Source organism: Felis catus, chromosome D1 (genome assembly GCF_018350175.1).
Source record: "Felis catus isolate Fca126 chromosome D1, F.catus_Fca126_mat1.0, whole genome shotgun sequence".
NCBI classification, from domain to species: Eukaryota; Metazoa; Chordata; class Mammalia; order Carnivora; family Felidae; genus Felis; species Felis catus.
Window position 1 is genome coordinate 57,156,796 of NC_058377.1, and position 21,487 is coordinate 57,178,282.

The 21,487-nt window shown below is 42.2% G+C and overlaps 2 protein-coding genes across 13 annotated transcripts in view; one reads left to right on the forward strand and one right to left on the reverse strand.

The window, feature by feature from the left end:
• The window catches only part of SPCS2 (signal peptidase complex subunit 2), a 27,626-nt gene extending 21,270 nt beyond the window's left edge, over positions 1-6,356 (reverse strand). The window contains exon 1 of the mRNA XM_003992723.4: positions 6,199-6,356. Coding sequence (XP_003992772.1) covers positions 6,199-6,312 — 114 coding nt within the window. The 5' untranslated portion in view covers positions 6,313-6,356. The remainder of the gene's footprint in view (positions 1-6,198) is intronic.
• Positions 6,357-6,489: 133 nt separating this feature from the next.
• XRRA1 (X-ray radiation resistance associated 1) overlaps positions 6,490-21,487 on the forward strand; it is a 61,623-nt gene continuing 46,625 nt past the window's right edge. For 9 of the 12 annotated variants that reach the window (XM_045038726.1, XM_045038727.1, XM_006936934.5 and 6 more), the window contains exons 1-5: positions 6,490-6,672; positions 8,719-8,774; positions 12,503-12,600; positions 17,215-17,399; positions 20,669-20,740. In XM_045038726.1, the coding sequence (XP_044894661.1) occupies positions 12,507-12,600; positions 17,215-17,399; positions 20,669-20,740 (351 nt within the window). In that variant the 5' untranslated portion in view covers positions 6,490-6,672; positions 8,719-8,774; positions 12,503-12,506. Of the gene's footprint in view, positions 6,673-6,920; positions 7,033-8,718; positions 8,775-12,502; positions 12,601-17,214; positions 17,400-20,668; positions 20,741-21,487 lie in introns of those variants that run through there. The other 3 variants (XM_023239436.2, XM_045038733.1, XM_045038729.1) reach the window with 3 other exon arrangements.

A 21,487-nucleotide genomic window follows, 5' to 3' on the forward strand; every position in this document is an offset into this window, starting at 1 on the left:
AAATGTAGGAGGGTTCCAATTTCTCTACATCCTTGTCAACAATGGTTATTTTTTTCTTTTTTTAATTATTATTATTATAGCCATCTCAGTGGTATCTCACGGTGGTTCTCATTTGCATTTCTCTAATGACAAATGATGCCAACCATCTTTTCATGTGTTTACTGGTCATCTGTATATCTTCATATGGAGAAAGGTCATTCAAATCCTTTATTCTTTTAGAAATCAGTTTGTCTTTTTGTTATTGAGTTGTAAAATTTTCTACATAGTCTAGATACTAGGCCCTTATAAGAAATAGGATTTGTAAATATTTTCTCTCATTCTGTGGACTACCTTTTCACTTTCCTGATAGTGTCCCTTGACACAAGAGTTTTTAAGTTTGATGAAGTAAAAAATAATGAGTTTTGAGATATTATTAAAATTCTGCTTCCGGGATGCCTGGGTGGCTCAGTCAGTTACGCATCCAACTCTTGGTTTCGGCACAGGTAATGACCTCATGGTTTGTGGGTTTGAGCTGCCAGCACAGAGTCTGCTTGGGATTCTCTGTCTCCCCCTCTCTCTGCCCCTTCCCTGCTCAAGCTCTCTTTCTCAAAAATAAACATTTAACTAAAAAATAAAGTTTAGTTTGCAAAACAATGTTAAAAAGCCAGCACCTTGTTTCTTTAAACACACACACACAATTACAGCAATGCCATAAAACTATTCATCTTCTTTGTCAGAGGTAGGTCAGGGTCCAGACATGCCACCCAGAAATCTGGCAAGCTAAGATACCATGGAGGACAGCAAAAGGCGATACGTGACCTGTCTAAGGACACATGGTTGATATGTAACAAAGCCAAGACTTGAGCCTAGGTCTTCCAACCTCAAAATAGACACTCTTTTCACTACTGCAGTAGTTAGCACATGGTCTGCTCCAGTATGAGAGGCAACGTACCTAAGAAGTAAAGTAAGAGCACTGGATTAAGAACCAGGAAGCCAGGTTTGAGAACTGTAACCAACTCAGTGTGTCAGCTTGGGCAAGTTGCTTCATTTCCCCCTCTTCAACTGTGTCCATGTCTATAAAATGAGGAGGCTGGCACAGATAAGCTTCAATGTCTCTTCACTATAAACATTTTAGAGAAACCACTACTGACTAAACAGAACAGTTGGAAACAAAACAAACAAAAAACTCTTCATATATCAGAACCAGAAAGGATTTAAAAAATAATCTAAGATAGTAGTGCTCAACCTGGAAGTAACTACTAAAATGTAGAGGGGCGCCTGGGTGGCTCAGTCGGTTAAGCATCTGACTTCAGCTCAGGTCATGATCTCGCGGCTGGTGAGTTCAAGCCCCACATCAGGCTCTGTGCTGTGACAGATCAGAGCCTGGAGACTTGTTTCTGATTCTGGGTCTCCCTCTCTCTCTGCCCCTCTTCTGCTTGCGCTCTCTCTCTCTCTAAAATAAATATTAAAAAAATATTAAAATATAGAGGAAATAAATAAGTAAATAAATAAATAGCTATATGTAAAAACATGCAGCTGTCCAGGTCCAACCTCCAGAGAATCTGATTCAGGTGTGGGATGAGGTCCAGAAACCTGTATTTTTAACTAAAACCCCAACGGAGTCTGATGTCTTCATATCATGTTAGGAAAAAACAGGAAGCTGAAGCCCAGAGTAACCAGCTAATTAGCAGCAGCTATATATAGCCAGATAGATAAGTGCTTACTATATGCCAGATATATAGTGCCAGATACCTTCTAAGGTAAATATTTAAAAAAAAATTTTTTTTTAACGTTTATTTATTGAGACAGAGAGAGACAGAGCATGAACGGAGGAGGGTCAGAGAGAGGGAGACACAGAATCGGAAACAGGCTCCAGGCTCCGAGCTGTCAGCACAGAGCCCGACGCGGGGCTGGAACTCACGGACCGCGAGATCGTGACCTGAGCTGAAGTCGGCCGCTCAACCGACTGAGCCACCCAGGCGCCCCAAAGGTAAATATTATTATTATTCCCACTTTACAGATGAGGAAACTGAGACACAAAGAGATTTGTTAACTTGCCAAGAATACATATCTGCTAAGTGGCAGAGCCAAGATTCAAAGCCAGACATACAGCCTGGCTCCAGAGCCTTTGTTCTCAACTACTAAGGTATAAAAGCTGTGCTTTAGGATCAGGATGAACAGTCCAGCCAGGAGACAAAAATTCAGGTATGAAGTTAAAAGGGTCTGAATATAGCTTCTAAAAAACACAGTTTAATACCACATTTTAATAGCCAAAACAATTCATCCAGGAGATAAAAATCCATGGACAAGGCTAAAAGGATTTGGATATAGTTCTGGAAAGCATGGTTTAATACCTATGTCAATTTTAATAGCTAAAACAATTAAGCAAGTAATTTTTCTTTACAGCCTGCTATGTAGAACAAAATGCTTTGATGTATTTTGTGGGCAAAAAAATCTTACTGCAATAATCTAAATTATTCTGTGATAGAAGTTGAAAAATTATATTTGCATACTTATTTTTAAGATCAGGAAGGTAGAATTGCTTTGTTCTCAGTTTCATAGGCACAGAAATTCACATCTGCTTACAGAAAGCTAGAAGCACATTTGCATCTCTTTATTACATTTCTTCACAGGAAGTGCCACTACAGCTGCAGGAAATAAAAATACAAGCCCTTAAAATAAAAATCAAGACAAATAAAATTAAAGAGGCTGTAAGGTAACAGCCTCTCAATCCCACAGAGCAAAAACTTCTTTATTCATTTAGATCCTGCTCCACTGAGAATAACATTTTTCCCCATGTTTCCCTTCCATAGTACCCTCAGTTTTCAGACAATTAGAGGCACCATCTCAAAAGCAGTTTCTGATGATGGAGGGGGCAGATCTGAAGGTTTTTTGTCTGCTAAATTCAATGCTGTAAGTATTTATTCTGTATTGATCACCTCAGAGAACTATAAGAACCTTTCATGGGAAACTGGACAAATACAAATTGGTAGAAAAATACAAGACAGTAGGTCAGGTCATATTAAATGACAGTTTAATTCCCATGTGCAATAAATGCTAGAGAAATTAGAGGAACAACCTGATGTAAAGCTAAAATAAAGTTTTCTGAGAAAAAGCACCTAAACACATCTTGACTTATTTTCTCTCCCCTAGGTCCCTCACTTCTTGGGTTAATTCTGCCGAGTGCTCCTTTGTGAGGCCTTTTATCTACTTCTGTTGCTCAAGTTGGGGTTCTCATCACCTGGTCATTTTCTCTTTACAGCCATTTACAAAGAACATTTACCAAACTGTACAATTTAATATTAACAACAAGCCTATAATACATATGGGAATCCACATTGTTTACATAAGGAAATTCAAGTTCAGTAATACCATGCAACTTATCCAAGGCCATGTGGCCTTTATCATGCTGCACTAGAACTCAAACTTGCCCTTCTTTTTAAATAAACCTTACACGCCAGTAAGGTATAAGGCCTAATCAGAAGACTTTTAATTTCTACTTCAACTTATCTAATTTTCCAAAACCACTGTATATAGTCTCAAAAACCTTCAACAGCTTCCTACTCTTACTCCAAGCAATCCATTTCCTCTTCAATCTGATTCTACCTTCATGTCACTACAGGTCTCTTAGGACAGTCCGCAGTCAACTCACCACCCAAAACATCAGGCACCATCTGCACTACCATTTGCTCGAGGACATTCTTACCTAGTATGCTGTCCTCTCTTCAAAAATAAGGTACTAGCTCCACTCTCAGACATGAACGAGGTCTTCCCCTGGGGCCCTCACCCGCTTATCAAGTAGATCTCAGGGATCGTTCTCTCTTGCATTTGAACTTCTGTAAAAAGCACACATCTGAATACACCAAATACTTTTAATATATTGGGTACCTCCATGTCCTATAATCAGCTGTACTGAGTTACATTATTTTTTTTTAAGTTTGAGAGAGAGAGAGAGAGAGAGAGAGAGAGAGAGAGAATGAATCCAGGCTCCACACCGTCAGCACAAGCCTGACGTGGGGCTCAAACTCACAAACTGTGAGATCATAACCTTAATGGAAATCAAGAGTTGGACATTTAACCAAGTAAGCCACTCAGACACCCCTCCGAGTACTTTTTTTTTAAATTTTTTTAATATTTTATTTATTGAGAGAGAGAGGCAGAGCATGAACGAGGGAGGGCACAGCGAGAGAGGGACACAGAATCCGAAGCAGACTCCAGGCTCTGAGCTGTCAGCACAGAGCCCGACGTGGCGCTCGAACTCACCAGCCGTGAGATCATGACCTGAGACGAAGTCAGACGCTCAACCGATGGAGCCACCCAGGCGCCCCCTGCTCCCAGTACTTTCTGACAGAATTCTTTATATTTTCCTTTACCATTGAACATATGTATTAGACACTATAGGTCAAAGAGATCATTCATGTACATCACCTCATCTGATTCTCCCCAAAACTGTACTAGTTCAGATTAAGAAAAGTAAGCTTAGTGAGGTTAACTGACTTGCCAGGCCTCATACAGGGTGAAATTAACAAAGCTACTTCAAAGCCTAAATCTTATGATCCTCAAATCCAGGTTCTGCCAATAATGCAATGATGTTGTATACTTTTCAGTAATCATTACCTTAACAGAAACGCCCATGAGTAATGTTTGCTGGTAATGATCCAAACAGAGGGAAAACAAGAGCACTCAATGGGACAGGATAAGCATAGGCTGTTGAGATGCTCACCAGCAGAAAGGCAGGATTTGTGTACGAAAATGACTATCAATTCCCAATACTTTCACGTGTCTTGGGGCAATTTACCATCCCAATTCCCAGAACATGTTCTCCTCTCTTAAAAATGGTTAAGACTGGGGTGCCTGGGTGGCTCAGTCGGTTGAGTGTCTGACTTCGGCTCAGGTCATGATCTGTTAGTGAGTTCAAGCCCCATGTTGGGCTCTGTGCGGACAGCTCAGAGCCTGGATGGAGCCTGCTTCAGATTCTGTGTCTCCCTCTCTCTCTGCTCCTCCCCACTTGTGCTCTCTCTAAAAAATAAATAAACATTAAAAAAAATTTTTTTTAATTCGTTAAGACTGTGAGAACCATGTGACTCAAAACCAATGACACCTAATAACAGAAGCAAAAAGACCTGGATCTGAACCCCTCAATATGATCATATATTCATTTCTTAGGCACCCACCATATGTTAGGCACAAGGAATTCCAACAAAAGCTGCTTTCAATTAAAGCAAGAAATCCTATTTACTATATTAAAAGCTCCATACTTAATATTTCTCATCAAACTGGCCCAGGGCCCCCACAATGAGAGAACTGGAAGGGACTAACACACTTTAGGCTAAGCCCCTCATTTAACAGATGAAGCAACAGGGAGAACAAAGCATTATTTGAAGGTCACACAGCTAATTAGAGGCAGAACCAGTACTCCTTGCAAGTGTTTCTAACAAGATGCTCTGCAAAGGGCAAGAAGGCCCAACAGAGGAGTTTTCCCTTTTTCTTTTCCTTTAAGCCTTTGTTGCTAGGACCGCAGTTAAAACAACAACAACAACAACAAAAATGGATCGGCGGAGAGGGAAAGAGGCAACCTAGAGCATGCAGCAAGTTCACGAATCCAACTCACTGACTGCAATTAGTGGCAGGCATAGGGGTAACAAGAGGGGGGAGTGGGAAGAAAGCGAGAGAAAAAAAAATCTCAAAGGCTTCCTGTCATCCCAATAAGGGAAGTTCAGTAATAGCAGTACCGTGATAAAACACCCAGAAACTTGAGTAAGCAAAAGGTCAAGAAGCACTTAGAATCTACAACAGCACCCAAGTGTGGTGACCGTGATGGGGAGTTTGGGGACTACTGACTTCGAGTAGCTGCTTTCATTCCTTCGGGCTTCAGATTTCCCACTGAAATGGGCACATCGACTGTGACCCTCCAGCACCTCCGAGGAAAACGATGGCTGCATTGAAATGTGGGAATAATCAAATTATCCCCAAAAGCTTGGTGGCCAGCGTTAAGGACTAGGCACACTTCCAAGAAGCAAAGAAAACCTGAAGGGAATGAGGCAAGGTTCGAGTTATGGAGATCGGGCTACAAGCGCCCGTAGGGTTCCCAGGGTGGGCCAGGGGAGGACAACCCGCTGAAAAAGCCACAGAAGAAAAGGGGGGCGGGGATGGGAAGGTGGAATCGCTGCCTCCCGGGCTTCCCCAGGTCTCGGCTGTCCCCCCAAAGCGGCTCCTCACCTTATCCAACAAGCCACTGCGGCTACTGCCTGTCCCGCAGCTGGGACCACCGCCAGCCCCACTGCTGCCTCCTCCACCACCAGTCCTCCCGCCCTGTGCAGACGCAGCCGCCATCTTGTCTGCCTCAGCGTCTCCCTCCCCTCCTACTTGTCCGAAGCCGATTGGCTGAAGCTGACGGCGTATCGCGCTGCCAAGAGCCCATCGGGATCCGTAGTTCGGGGCTGGCTGACGTGCGATGGCAGCGGAAGTGGCCGCGGGGCTTGCCGGGACTTATAGTAGTTAGAAGTGCCGCCCACCGGTTGCCGCCTACGCGGCCTGCCGCAGAGGCGCGGTTACCAAGGGGTGGAGAAGGTAGTGGTAGGCGCCACCGTGGAGAGGCTCCGAGATTCCCGGGAGGGTCGCGGGCGCGCAGCCCGTCTTGTCCGGACGCGGCCTCCGCGGACGCCTCGGAGGCGGAAGCGACGACGGAGGCAGGTGCGGCTGGAAACTTAGTTTGTGTGAGGGGTTAGAGTCTCCTCTGCTCCAGAAGAGTTTCCAAAGAGGCGGCAGGAACTCTTCCTTCGTCCTTCCTAGCCCCGTTACAGCACTTACTGGTTATTCTCTCTAGTACTGTCCTCTTAGGTGTCAGTAACGTTTTCGTGTTATAGGGAACTCGTATTCGCGGAATATCCACCGTCTGCCAGGCTGTGTCCTGTGTGCATTTATTATATCCGTCCTGTCAGGTAGTCCACTAACAGCCCCGTCAGATGAGGAAACTAAGAAACTTACCAAGGCCAAAAAGCGTGTATCCGGACCTGGTTTAGAAGCCAGGGGTTTTTGACGTCAAAACGCGTGGTATGTTCCTTCTGCCACTCTACTTTTAATAGTTTTAGGATGTAAGAGTATTCTACATTTTCTATTCATTTTTGTTAAATAATTTCTATTCACCTTTTCCATAAATATTTATTGAGAACCAACATTGCTCAGAAATGTACCAAGGGGGACTGGAGGATCAAGACAGACCTGTTCCCTACTCTCTTGGAACGTCTACTCTAGTGACCTAGAGTTATCACGTAACGGGATTATATTATACTATGAACGCTTACATTGCATCGCTTGTTTTTGTTTTTATCTCCGTTAATCCCTACTAAGTGTCCGAATAATTGAACAAATGCTTACCGAGTGCTTACTTTTTAGCAGTCACTGTTTTGGTAACTGGGGATATATTTCTAAATAATGGGCTAAACACCTGTCTTGGTGAAGCTAACATGTGATAATAATTATCACTAAATAACATTAGATGGGATTGCTTCACCTGTGAAGCAATCCAGGAAGATGCTCCTGTAGCTTTTTACTGTTTCTCTTTTACATCTTTTCATTTTTCAAGACCCAGCTCTAATGTCACTTGCCCTGTGAAACCTTTCCTGATCCTTAGTTTTTCCTTCTTTGCAGACAGAATGAAGACCTCCTTGGCAGTGTGTTTATAGTTCAGTTTAGTTCAGTAAACACTCATTGCATCCCTTCAATGGGCCAGACCCTGTGTGAAGTGCTGGGGATAAAGATATAGGTAGGACCTAGGCCTGGCCTTTGAGGGGCTCACAGCCTGGGATTGGGGATGTGAGGAGTGGGGAACAGACACGTAAGCAGGCCATTATACTACAGCATGATGGAGTGTTTCCATTAAGAGGTGGGCTGAGGTGGTAGCACAGAGAAGGGTCAACATGAGGAGGGGGAGATACAGTAAAGTTGCCTCTGTGAGCCAGGCAAAGAAGAGGGGCAGATGTGTCATAGGCCAAAAGGATGGAAGGCACATGTATGCAAATGAGCACCATTACTCTGTGTGTGTTGGAGCTGGGAGGCCTTACAATTAGGCTGAGATTAGCTGCTTCAAGTTTGAGATAGAGACCCGAGGTAGCTGAAGCTAACTAAGCAGGTGGCCTCTGAGTCTGGAATTTGGACTTTCTTTTTTCCACCATCCAGGTAAAGTTCATACTTGCTCTAGAGTTACTTTCTAGACAAAGTAATGTGGGTTTATGTGCCCTTCCAAGCCCACTAGTTGTAAATCCACACCTCCTTACCTGGTATTCTTCATAGGGAACTGGAATTTCTAGGATTAGTTGTGTCCAGGTCTGTATGCTTTCCACAAGTCTGAGTCTGATTCATCCTTTGTATATGTATGCCAAATATCTTTTCCCAGACAGTGTCTTATCTTCCAACTCTGTTTTTGCAGTTTTTATCATGTATAAATTTATTTTGCATTAGTGATTGTATAAATGATCCTTTCCTTCCTGATTCGTGACTTGCACAACTTATTTAAGCACTCTAGCTCCACCCCATCGTCATAAAATTACTCTCTTGTTTCGCCTTCCCATCCATGTTTCTGTCTTTTTGTATTTATGGGATCTTTAGTTTTTTGGTATTTTTTTTAGGCCCCAGCTGAGACACATTTTGGAGCAGAGGGTCCCATTAAGATGTAATTAACGAGAAAATACAAGAGGTCTGAATGACAGGCTAAGAAAGAGTATAATATCTCTTTTACAGGTGAAGAAACAAAAAAAAAAGGAAGTCAAAGGGTCTTTCCCAAGATCAAAGATCAAGTAAGTACCTGCAGATCAGAAACAAGGTTCTCATATTTTGTAAGTTACTGGAGTCTTTTCCCAACAGTTATCATCTCTAACATTCCCCAGCCAGCTGTTTACTCATTCATTCATTCACCTATGTAGCAGATAGGTGTGGCGGGTCACAAGAGAGATTACTGACAGATTGACTCACTATTGATCTTTTTCCATCCATCTATCAGTCCATTCATCTTCCCAACACATTTTTAGTGACTACTAGGTTCTGTGCCAGGCTGTGGAATTACATAGGTGAATAAGGTATCATAGGTCCCACGGCAGGTGAGAAGTTGGAAAGGGGAGCAAAAGTTGGTAAAGGGAGCAAAGAAAAGTGATAAGCACTATACCAGAAGTATAAGATGTTGTGTGAACACCTAGGAAGGGCATCCAATCCTCTTTGGAAATTCAGTGCCCTGTGTTGAACCAAAGGAGATACCAACAACACTCATTCCACAGATAATTGTGGAATCTATTATGTGCCAGGTGCTGTGTTAGGTAATGGGAGTAAAGAAATGAACACCATAGGTGTTCTCCTTCCTCTAAAGGAATTTAGAGTATAGCTGGGGATATCAGAAATATGTATAAAAACTCCTGGGCCCTGGGAGTACATCATATTCTTCATTTGGCTCACACGCATTTATTGGGATTTCCTATGAGCATTCCAAAGGTGGAAGAGGAAACAGTGAATTGGATATGTTTCCAGACGTGGAGGTTCACGGGCCATTGAAGGAACCCCTTCATGATTGTTAGTAACCTTATGAGATAGAAAGGGCTCCAGCCATGAAAGAGAGAAGAAATACTCCAGTGTTTAGTCAAAGCAGCAGCTATTTCCCTCTGTAAGGTTCAGTGAAGGCATTGCAGAAAAGGTGGCATCTGGAGCTTTTTAAAAATTTATTACCTCATTTAATTCTTACAATAATTCTCCAAGACACAGGTTTTTATCTTCAGTTACATGTGAGAAATTTGAGATACAAAGAGGTAAAGGTATTGCCTAAGGTCATTCAGCTTAGTGTTAGCAACTAGACTCAGATTTAAGCTTCTGATCTCTAAAATTGTTGCCCTTCTTACTGCATCACTCTACCTTGCATATTTGTCACTTCCCGGAAACGTTTTCTCAGGACACCTGATCCTATCTCTTCACTCTGCTCCTTCCTTTTACTGAATTTTGTCCTGGACCCTCCATCTCAGGGACCATATCCTTGCCCTAGCCAGGAATGTACAGGTTCCAAAATCTCCATTACCCCAAGTTTTCTGAAGCTGTTCCAAGGCAGATCTGGGAATGGCTGGATCTCTTTTTTTTTTAAGACTTTATTTTTAAGTAATCTCTGTACCCAACATGGGGCTCAAACCTACAACCCTGAGATCAAGTGCCACACACTCTATTGACTGAACCAGCCAAGTTCCCTGGCTGGCTTTCTTTAAAGAAAAATCTCAAATCTCTTAAGAGCTCAAGGTTTAAGAAATTTGGGTCATTGATTAGAGATTTATTCCTTACAGAAGTAGCATTTGAACTGAATCTTAAAGCATAAGATTAACCAGATGAACAAGATGGAGAAGGCTATTTTAGGCCAAAGAAACACAGCTAGGGAAGAATGAATGTGTTTGGAGAATAGAAAATGATTCTATGATAGGGGTGAAGCTAATACATATTGTAAGAACTTGTATCTCCTAGAGCTGGGCCACCAATTTGATCTTTTCTAGTAATGTACTCTCTGAAAGAACTTTTAGCCAAAAATCTTGTTCTCAGAAAAATATAAATCTCAACGATTGCAATTAGCATCTTATGTCTAAAAAGCCATCCTCATTTAAAACTGTTCATTGGTAAGCTACTGGTAGAGTTTCCAGAAGTGTTGGGTCTCTGGGAAGGGCTTGTCTAGAAGAATCTCCTCCCCAAAATGCATCAGGACCACCAGTGATATTTCTTTTTAAATCAAAATACGATGTTTAAATGGCCCATGTATAAGGCACTTATTTCTGATACAGAAAATAAGGTCATGCTCTGTACAGAAAATGCATTAGCTTGAGAATTGGGAGAAAGGAGCTTTGGACCTGTCCTGTCCAAATACTAGTCATTGGCTACAATATGGTACTGAGTATCTGCAGTGTTGCTGTCCAAAAAGAGATGTTCTATAAATGTAAAATATGTAAGTGGCTACTAAAAAATTTAAAATCATATATATATGTGTGTATATATGTATATATATACATATATACACACATACATATATGTATATATACATACATATATATGTGTGTGTATATATATATATATATACATACATATGCATATATTCATACACACACATATATATATAAATTATTTCTATGAGCCTGATGGGCAGTGCTGACCGGAGCTGGAAAGGTTAGGACATGGGACTCCAGGGGCCTTCAAGAGCAGGCTCAAGTTTGCTCAGTGGGAATCCAATGAAGAAGACTGTTTTAGTATTCTAGGTGGGAGATAGTGAAAGGTTTAATAAAAACAGTACAATGAAACAGTCTTCCTGAGCTAGAATTGTCTTGACTCAGTGACCAGTTAATGGAATCCCATCTCACCTAGCATTATTTTTCTCAGACCTCTCTTTCCAAAGCACAGCTTGGGTCATGGTTTTCCCCAGCTCAGATACTGTCCATAGCTCTCAGTTACCTACAAGGGGAAGCCTGAGCTCCTAGCCTGGCACTGAAAGCCTTTGAGAGCAGGCAGCATCCTTTCTGTCCAGCCTTATTGTCCAAAACTCTCAAACACACATCCTTCTCCTTCCTAGGTCAGGTTGTTTCTTTACTGTGCCACAAGTGCCCACTACCATGCATTTGGTCCTGTGGCCCTTTTTGTTTGGAATGCTTATTCTTTTCTCTATTGGCAATCTCAGTTCATCTCTCAAATCCTGTTTATGTGGTTCAAATTTCATTACTTGCACAGCACATCATCTTGCCTAAAATGTGAACTCCCTCTTTCCTGAAGTCTGTTAAAACAAAGAACATTTCTAGTAAGCACTTAAAAGGTACTAGGCGCTACCTTTTTTTTTTTTTTTTTTTTTTTTAATTTATTCTCAAGTTAACATACAGTGTAGTCTTGGCTTCAGGAGAAGATTCCAGTAATTGATTACTTACACATAACACCCAGTGCTCATGCCAACATAGGCACTACCTTCCTAACTTGATCCTCCCTTCTGTCTGTTAAGGTGGGTGTTATTACTCCCATTTTATGGGTGAGGAAACCGAGGCTCAGAGGGGTACAGTCACAGGGTGAGGAAAGGTAGTCAGGATTTAGACCAGGTCTGTCTGAGCCCAAAGGTGGTCTTTTTAGTGTTCCACTGAGTTAGGAGTGATTTGAACCAAAAAACCCAGGGCCTTGGTCTCCCTCTCTCCCTCTCCATTTGAAGGACCAGTCCGTTTTTCTTAAAAAGGGTGGGGGAGGGGATGCCTGGGTAGCTCAGTCAGTTTAGCATTCCACTCTAGATCTCAGCTCAGGTCTGGATCTCAGGGTCATGAATTGGAGCCCCTCATCAAGCGCTATGTTGGGCTCCTTGTTGGGCCTGAAGCCTACTTTAAAAAAAAAAAAGACCATCCCATTACAGGAGAGGGGCCTTTTGGGTCTCAGAAATAGAGCATATTTCGGGTATGATGGTGCTGGTGGGCTCACAAGCTGTGTTTGGTGAGAGAGCTATGTTGCCCCTTCTCACACTCCCTTACTTTCCTTGCTTGACTCTTAGGGAGATGGCTTCCTCAGGAATCTATAAGCTGGATAACGGGAAGCCTTATTTGAACAACTGCTTTCCAGCCAAAAATCTCCTTCGGATGCCAGAAGAAGGTCAGGTGACTTCTCTAATTGATACTTGGGCTTCAGTTGACACCTTTCTCCTACTTCAGAGTGACTCTCATATCCACTCCTTTCTCTCCAACCCAATTTACTCCTCTCCCCTGCTCTACCCAACCTCATCCCTTCCCATCCATTTTCTCTCTGAATTCTCAGGGAGCTTTTTTTTTTTTTTTTTTTTTAATTTTCTTTTTTTCAACGTTTATTTATTTTTGGGACAGAGAGAGACAGAGCATGAACGGGGGAGGGGCAGAGAGAGAGGGAGACACAGAATCGGAAACAGGCTCCAGGCTCTGAGCCATCAGCCCAGAGCCTGACGCGGGGCTCGAACTCCCGGACCGCGAGATCGTGACCTGGCTGAAGTCAGACGCCCAACCAACTGCGCCACCCAGGCGCCCCTCAGGGAGCTTTCTAAGTGCACTTCTAACCATAGTGTTCCCTTCTGTTCAGTTACTTCTCATTGCTGGCTTCTTTACCTGATATTCTGTATTCAGAGTCTAACCTTCCCTTATCCTTTGCTACAACCCCATTCCTTTACATATGCCCTATTCTGTAGTGTTTTCTTTTCACATAGCTTGTTTTATTTGCCCAGAATGTTCCAGCTATCATTCTAGTTATCCAGACTTTTTCCCATCCCATAAGACCCAGCTCTTCCAGTAAGCCGTTTCTAGCTACTCCAGCCCTCAGTGACCATCCTCTCTTGTGAGCCGTCTTCTTCTCTGTGTTTCTTATTTGTTGAGTAATCATATCCTGCCAAGCTCCTAAATAAAATGGCTAAATAAAATGACTCTGCTAAGTAGTTTTTCACACATTCATCTAGTTAAAAACTCCCATGGGGCAGGGACTCCTCATAACACTGAGCAGAGCCCTACGGATGCAACACTGCCAAGAAGTAGGAGTTGACTAGATTGAATGTGTTACTTTGAAAGGGTAGAGCAAGGGGGAAGTACCCCTTGTTTACTCCAGATGAAATGACTTGCTGGTTATTCTGTATGTGGAATACTAGAAGAACTTTCTCCTCCAATCCATCCTCCCCACTTCTCTAGAGTGATTTCTTTTTTCATGTAGAGACCTTCTTTGGCCACCTACAAACCCTCCTGTGGGGCTCTCAGTATGAGCTCATAATTTTATACCCACACCCCCTTACACACACAGAGAGATAGAGAAATAAATACAGCCATGTGCATCTGTGTGTGTTAGTATATGTATGTATATTTCCTAGGCTACTGAGAGCAGTGACACCTCAGTTGCAAAGAGTATACCTGCTGCCTAGATCTTGGTTTCTGAATATGATTCTCCAGTAAAAGAGCCAGGGCTCCTCAGAGAAAACATTGTTTCCAGGGCTGGGGCCAGAAAAATACAAATTGTACCTGGAACGTTGTATAATAGAAAGTACAGAAGTGCTCAGAAAAATGAGGAGGGCGTATAAGAAGGACATAGGAGCTAACCTGAAGAAGCTCCCAGTGGCCAAAGCTGGGACAACCTAAACAACAAAATAAATAAAGGTAGAATTGGGTTGTAAATAAATATGCATGAGCCCATACTGATAAAAATAAATATTTGAATATTTAAATAAGCGTAGGAAAAGGAACAACTCTTCCTACAGTAGAATTTCAGTTAATGCATGAAGAAGGAATGAAGGAAATAGAAAATCACTGTTAAAACATCACAATAATACTTTTTACAGATAAGAAGCTTCTATGGTTGTGTATCAAGATTCTCCAGAGAAATAGAACCAATAGGATATGTATTTATATCCTACTCATTCTGTTTCCATATACATATGTGTATTATGGAATTGGCTTATGAAATTATGCTGGCATAATTATGAATAATATGCTGGCAAGACTGAAATCTGTAGGGAAGATCTGATGCTGAGGTCTTAAGGCAACAGTTTTTCCTCCTTTGGAAAACCTCAGGTTTTGCTTTTAAGTTTTTTCAACTGATTGAGTGAGGCCCATGTACATTATTGAGGATAGTCTCCTTTACTTAAAATCAACTGATTGCAGATGTTAGCCACATCTACAGAATACGTTGACAGCAACACCTAGATTAGTGTTTGATTGAATAACTTTACCATAGCCTAGCCAATTGACATGTAAAATCAACCATCACAGATGCTAGAATTAGTGGGTCAAAGTATGGTGAGGAACAGGACATTTGCATAGTCTCAAGGTATCTTTATTAATCACAAAGTGAAAAATAATTTCTCAGTAGGGAAGTTGGAACCACCACCCTAACCAAGTGATCAAAATTAACATCACCAGTAATCAGATATATTGATATCATCTGTCATCTGATATCATGCACTGAGAAGGGCACAGCATCACTTCTGTGCTAGTTTTGCCAAAGCACAGAACCTTAGTCTAATTATAGGAAAGCATACAACAAATTCAAATTGAGGGACATTCTATAAAATAATTGACCAGTCCTCTTCAAAAGTGTCAAGATCACATAAGAAAAAAAGAAAGACTGAAGAAGTGTCACAGATTGGGAGATTCTAAGGAGACATGACAACTAAATGAAATGTGAGATACCCTGGAAACAGAAAGGGGACATTAGTGAGAAAATTGACAAAATTCAAAGGAGGCTTTGGATTAGTTACTGACGTACCAGTGTTAATTTTTTGCCTTCAATCATTATGATTATTTAAGATGTTAACATTGGGGGAACTGGGTGAAACCCGTAGAGAAACTATTATTTTCACAACTTTTCTAGAAGTCTTATGTCATCTCAAAATGAAAAAATACAGTGGGGGGAACATTCCCATGGATACTCTTTGTGCTAAAAGTCTACCCCTTTAAAACCCAAGCTTCTTGGGATACCTGGGTGGCTCAGTTAGTTAAGCGTCCTACTAGGTCATAATCTCCCAGTTCATGAGATCGAGCCCCCTGTCAGTCTCTGTAGTGTCAGAAAGATTCTCTCGCTTGCTGTCTCATAAAGAACAAACAAACAAAAATCAAAAAACCAATCTCCTTATTCTGATCCTCCAGACCTTTTCTGATCTGAGTCTGCTGCCCTCCTTAGCCTCATCTCTTTTCCCTCATGTTCATCTTCTACACAGTCTGAGCCTTACCTTCTGGTCATGTTGGGAATTTGGGCACTAACTCACACTGGAGTCTCTGGGAGGGCTATTGAAATAGGACAAAGGTCTATGCCCTAGATGGAGACAACCCTGAGAAATGGATTATCTGGAATGTCAGGCCCAGAGTGGGAGTGGGAGATGGTTCATGGCAGACATAGGGCAGGAGCTGCATCCAAGAGGCAGGTTGAGTCAGGGCAAGCCCCTGAAGCAGGATAGTGGACTGTGAGGACAGGGAGTCAATGCTCAGAGGCACTGAGCTGATTCCCACAGCTCTGTGCTGTTCTTCTGCGTGCTTCGGATCTTTTTTGCTTCTGGGTTCTTCTTGTGCTCTTCCCTCTGCCCAGGATACCTGTCTTTTCCATCTCCATCTAGTCAACCTTAAACTTACTAGATCTAGGTTTGCCTAGGCTGGTAGCTCCCCTTTCAGTGCTTTTACAGTACCCCTTCTATTATTAAGCTCTTTGAGTCAGGGCCTCTGTCTTACTCATCTCCACAGCCCTAGCTCCTAGCACAATGTTGATGCTCAGAAAAGGTCTGGATGAGTAATTGTGGGTAGGGGCTATGGCTCAGCATTCATTCAGCCATACTCACAGTATGGGAAATTCTACGTAGGCCTTGGGAATACTGTGATGAATCAAAGTCTCTGCAGGGCAAAGCAGACAAAAAAACAAGCAAACAAAATAATTACAGATTGCAATGAATGCCTTGGAACAAATAAAAACTGATGTAGGAGGGCACAGATTCTAGAATGTTGTCATGATTTGTTAGGTGAACTTACTAGTAAACCTCATATTCTTTTTTGCTTACACAAATTTTTGAGTTCTTAACACAGTAAAATGTATTGAGTTTTTTTTAAGTGCCAACTGTCCTATCATTTTCTTTTGGCATGGAGTCCAATGCAGGGCTTAAACTCACAACCCTGAGATCAGGGCCTAAGCTGAGATCAAGAGTTGAACACATTAACTGACTGAGCCATCAGGCACCCCAGAACTGTCATCTTCTTATCCTGAGCTCCTAATACAACCTTTCCCCTATAATAATGGGATCCAAGGTAAAGTCCAGCAAAATGGAGCCTGATGAGTTGACTCCACTCATTTAGCTCTAGCCAAGAGATGAGAGATGGGCGAGTAGTCAGTGTAGGAAAGGATAATCAAGTCTGCTGAGGAGAGTCAGAGAAGGCTTTGTAAAACAGGAGATACTTGATCTGGGGTCTTAAAAGGAAAATTAGCATTTAGAGACAAAAGTGTGGAGTAAGGAATTGAGGAGGTCATTCCACCTGTTTGAGTCTTAGCCTTTTCATCTGTAAAACGGGGACAGTAACATGTCTTTCAGTGGGGTTTGGGGCCAATTAAATGAGGTGGGTATGCAGACACACCTCACCAGCAGCAGCACAGTATCTGGTGCATATCAGGTAATGTGGAGCTATTTTTGGTTTTGGTATTACAGGTAAATACTCTGTAAGCACACTAGTTGTAGCTTTTAGGGGAGTTTGCTCCTTCTCATTTTTCTGATCTTCTCAACAGGCCGAGGACACTGGTTAGTGGCTCGGAAATGTAACCTCAAGAAGAAGCCCAAGAATGTGCTTGAGGCACCAGCTGAAGGTCAAGAAAGCCAGAAGAAGGTTTCTTTTGAGGTCAGGGGGAAGAAAGGGTCTCTACATGAAAAACAAGAGGATGTTCCTGGACACATACTGGACCAGGCTTTTCTGGTGAGAGTGAATATATCCTGGAGTGGCTGGCAGCATCAGCTGATGACTGTCTTGATGGGAGACAAGGACTTGCCCTGTTCCACTCTGGTACAACTACCCCCAACCCACCCCAAACTATTAGAGTGATCTTGGCTGAGTACAGTCAGGATGATGAAGGGACCCAAAGCTTTCTTTACATGTAAGCTTTCTTTATATCCACCTTGTGATATAGGTATTATTGTCCCTATTATGTTGTTGCCAGTGTGCAGATGGGAAAACTGAGACCCCAAGAGATAATATGCCTTGGCCATGGTCCCATAGCTAATAATTAGAACTCTGGTCTACTCATTATTAGAACTACTCAGGATGAGAACTCTGGTCTACTGACTCCAAAGCCTGTGCCTTTATAGTATATCAGGTAAAAACTCAATTTAATTGAGTTAGAAAGGCAAAGGAGTAGGTCAGGGGAACAGTAAATTGAAAATCCCATTCCTGTACCTGGTAGACGGTGGAGATTCCCGTTTTCCAGGAATGGAGGGACTGGGGAAATTCCACACTCCACAGACTTTGTCCTTTGGGTTTAGTATCTCACTGAAGTCTAGGGGAGCTGATCAGATAGTACCTAGTACCTGGGGCAGGCTTTATGAAGAAGACCGGGGTGGCTGTGTTGGAGACCAGCCAGGTAGATCACATCTGCTCTGTGCAATGCCTCGGTGGCTTGGCAAAGAAAGACAAATTTGTAAACCAATATTAATATCTACTCCAGTTTGCCTAACTCCCTATGAAGAACTCTCCAGCATTCTACTCTGTTCTCAGGCTCTACTTATGGTTCTCAACAGGTGGCTTTCTACACAGATCAGATGTTTAAAGAGAGCTTTGAGGAGGAAGCTCTGAGGTTGCATCTCACCTCAAGTGGGTAGTGTAAGCTTTTTGCAGAGTCCCATGGTATTTCCTTCATCACAATGTCCACTTCTCACTGGGGGCTGCGGAGGACTGAAACAACAGTACTGAGGAAGGGCAGAAACACTTACTATAGTAGTCTTCTTTTCCCTTTTGTTTCTCAAGACATATATATTCCCACATTAATTGACATGGTTTGTTACCCATGTTGCTCCTTTATATGGCAGAAGCAATATGGTGTTTTTCAGAGTGATGGGATACCTACCTATCTGCTGGATAGTTTTACTTGAATGTTCCACTGGCACCTCATATTGAGCTGTGCCAATCCCCTTACTCCAAGTCCCAAGACATACCCCTTTTCTTTTTACTATACTGCCTCAGTAATGGCACCAAGCCAGTAACTTGGGGTTAGCTCAACACTTGCCTCTCCCTTACCACCCCACTCCCACCACTACCAAGCCTGGCACTTCTATTAAATAGTTTTAAAATCTTTATTTTCCTAATCACCACTGTCTCTACCCTAATCTGAACAACCATCATTTTTTATTAGATTAATTCAATGACCTCCTAACTAGTTTGAACCAACTAGGATGCTTTTATTTCACATAAAAGAAGCCAGGGGCATTGTTATTCCAGGGTTGGCGAGTTTAGTGTTAAAGGCCCAGATTCCTTCATCTTTCTGCTCTTATTTCCTTAGCATGTTAACTTGTCCTCTTGGGCTGATTGCCTTCATGATCCCAAGATGGCTGCAGCAACTCCAGTCATCACATATAAAGAATGACATCCAGAGGTACAAAAAGGATTGTCACTGTCTTATGTCTATTTTCATAAATAAGAAAGAGCTCCCCAGAACTGGCCTCCCACCCCCAGCAGCCAGTGTCTGTTTCATTGGCTAGACCTATATCATAGGTCCCAACAGTCATTAGTTAGGGGAACATGACCTCCAAGCTTGAATTAGACAGTCAGGACTTATCCTTGGAGCTTGGGCCTAAGGACACATCCACTCAGAGAAGTGTGAATAACTTTGGGATTCTTTAATATGGAAGTAGTAGAGAACTAGCTCTAGGGAAGGTAATTAACAATGTCTGGTGTATTGGTCTCTCATCGTCTTTCCTGTGTGTAGTGGACAAAGCTATTTTTATAAAATTGCTGTCAGCTCTTGCAAAAAAAAAAGTCTGTTAGCTTTCCACTGACTGTAGAACAAAATCCACACTCCTTTACACAGTCAGTATGGACCCAGGTAATCCAGTGGCTGCCTCCCTTGCCTTGTTTTTCATCCTCTCAAAAGCACCTGGCTGTTTCTTGCCCTGATAGCTTTCACAGGCCTGCCACCCACTTCCATGGGACCAACTCCTACTTACCTTTAGGGTCTCACCTGAAATAGTACTTCCTCAACTAAATATTTCCTCACTTTCATACTGAGGTTAGGGCCTTCCGTTATTGTCTCCTGTAGCATCTTGAATTTCTCCTTGAAAATATTTGTCACATTTAGGGGTGCCTGGCTGGCTCAGTCAGTAGAGCATCTGACTCTTGATCTCAGGGTCGTGAGTTCGAGCCCCATGTTGTGTGTAGAAATTACTTAAAATAAATCTGTAAAAAATAAGTGTCACATTTATAAATACTTGCTACTTGGCTTCCATGCTGTTATTAGAATATTCAAAATGCTAAATTCCATGCCTAAACACAGTAGATGCTATAACAAAATTATTAACAGAAAAAAGAGTGAAGTTTGGTCAAACAGAAATAGAAGCTCCAATATTGAGATTGTCTTCAAACTTTTTACTTATAAGGAGCAACATATGGTAGTCAAAAGAGCACAGAGTGGATTCACATCATCTATCACTTACTGCCTGTGGGACCTTAGGCAAGGCATTTTTTCTCTCTTAACCTTATTTCTCTCATTTAAAAAGGAAAATGATCATACTTATGTCAAAGGGTTTAGTTAGGATTAGAAGAAAATGTATTGATATATTTAGCACAATACATGGCTCAAAGTAATGCTTAGTAGATATTTAGTGAATTAAAGAGTGAACAAACGAACATATAATAAATTATTATACATGTAGTGAGACTGGTAAAGCCCCAGAAATACAGATTTTTTTTTAAAGAATCAGGTAGAAAAAGTGGGGCTCAGAAAAGACAGGGAAGGAACAGAGATGAAGGGATCCTCCTAAGAACGCTATAAAGTCAGTGTGACTATCTCCATCTTGCAGATGGGAAACTTAGAGGTAGAAGGGCTGAGGTGGCAGCTCTGTTCTGAGCAACTCCCAAAGCCCATGCTCTTTGCACTGTACCACGCCGCCTTTCTCAACAGGGGGTCATTTGTTGTTTTGTCCAATTATTAAACTTTGTTGGGGCCTTGAGAGCTGACTCTCTGCACTGTGTTCCAGCTGAAGCACTATTGTGTAAGGAAGCCATCAGACCTGTGCAACATTAACGTGAGCGGCCTGAAGTTCTCCAAGGTAGGGCCAGACAGCAGAGATGATATTGAGATGAGCCAGACCTGAGGTGGCTTCTGGCTGTTTGTCCACTGTACCACCAGAGTCCCTGAGGACTAGGGACTAGGGGGTGGGGAGGGCCAAAGACTCGCTGTGTGGAAACAACATTTAGATACAATCTTTTGCTGTAAGCCATTGGCCCATGTGAGGTGAATTAAAGGAAGCAGCATTGTGGGAGTTGGTTTGAATTTGTCATAGAATTCTGTTGGGGTGACACTGAGTTCCCATCAGAAAAAATTTCTCTCAAGTTTCAATGCCAGGAGTGGTAATGGTTCTCCCAAGATGCTGGTTTGTTCTTACACACACTGTGACTCATGTAATGAATCATGTTTCTTTCTTTAAATTGGCTAATAGGTAGCCTGGAGCCACATTTGTGGCCCCCATTAGCCAATGTTTTTTCAATTATGGCAAATGTTTTTGGTTTGTAGGCCTTCCATGGCATATGACAAGCAATTGGTGGTATAATACTATACAGAAATTAAAATAAATAAGTAAATAAGTAATGGGGCACCTGGGTAGCTCAGTCGGTTGAGCATCCGACTTCGGCTCAGGTCATGATCTCACAGCTTGTGGGTTCGAGCCCCACATCGGGCAATGTGCTGACAGCTCGGAGCCTGGAGCCTGCTTTGGACTCTGTGTTTTCCTCTCTCTCTGCACCTAACCCACTCTCATTCTGTCTCTGTCTCTCTCAAAAATAAATAAACATTGAAA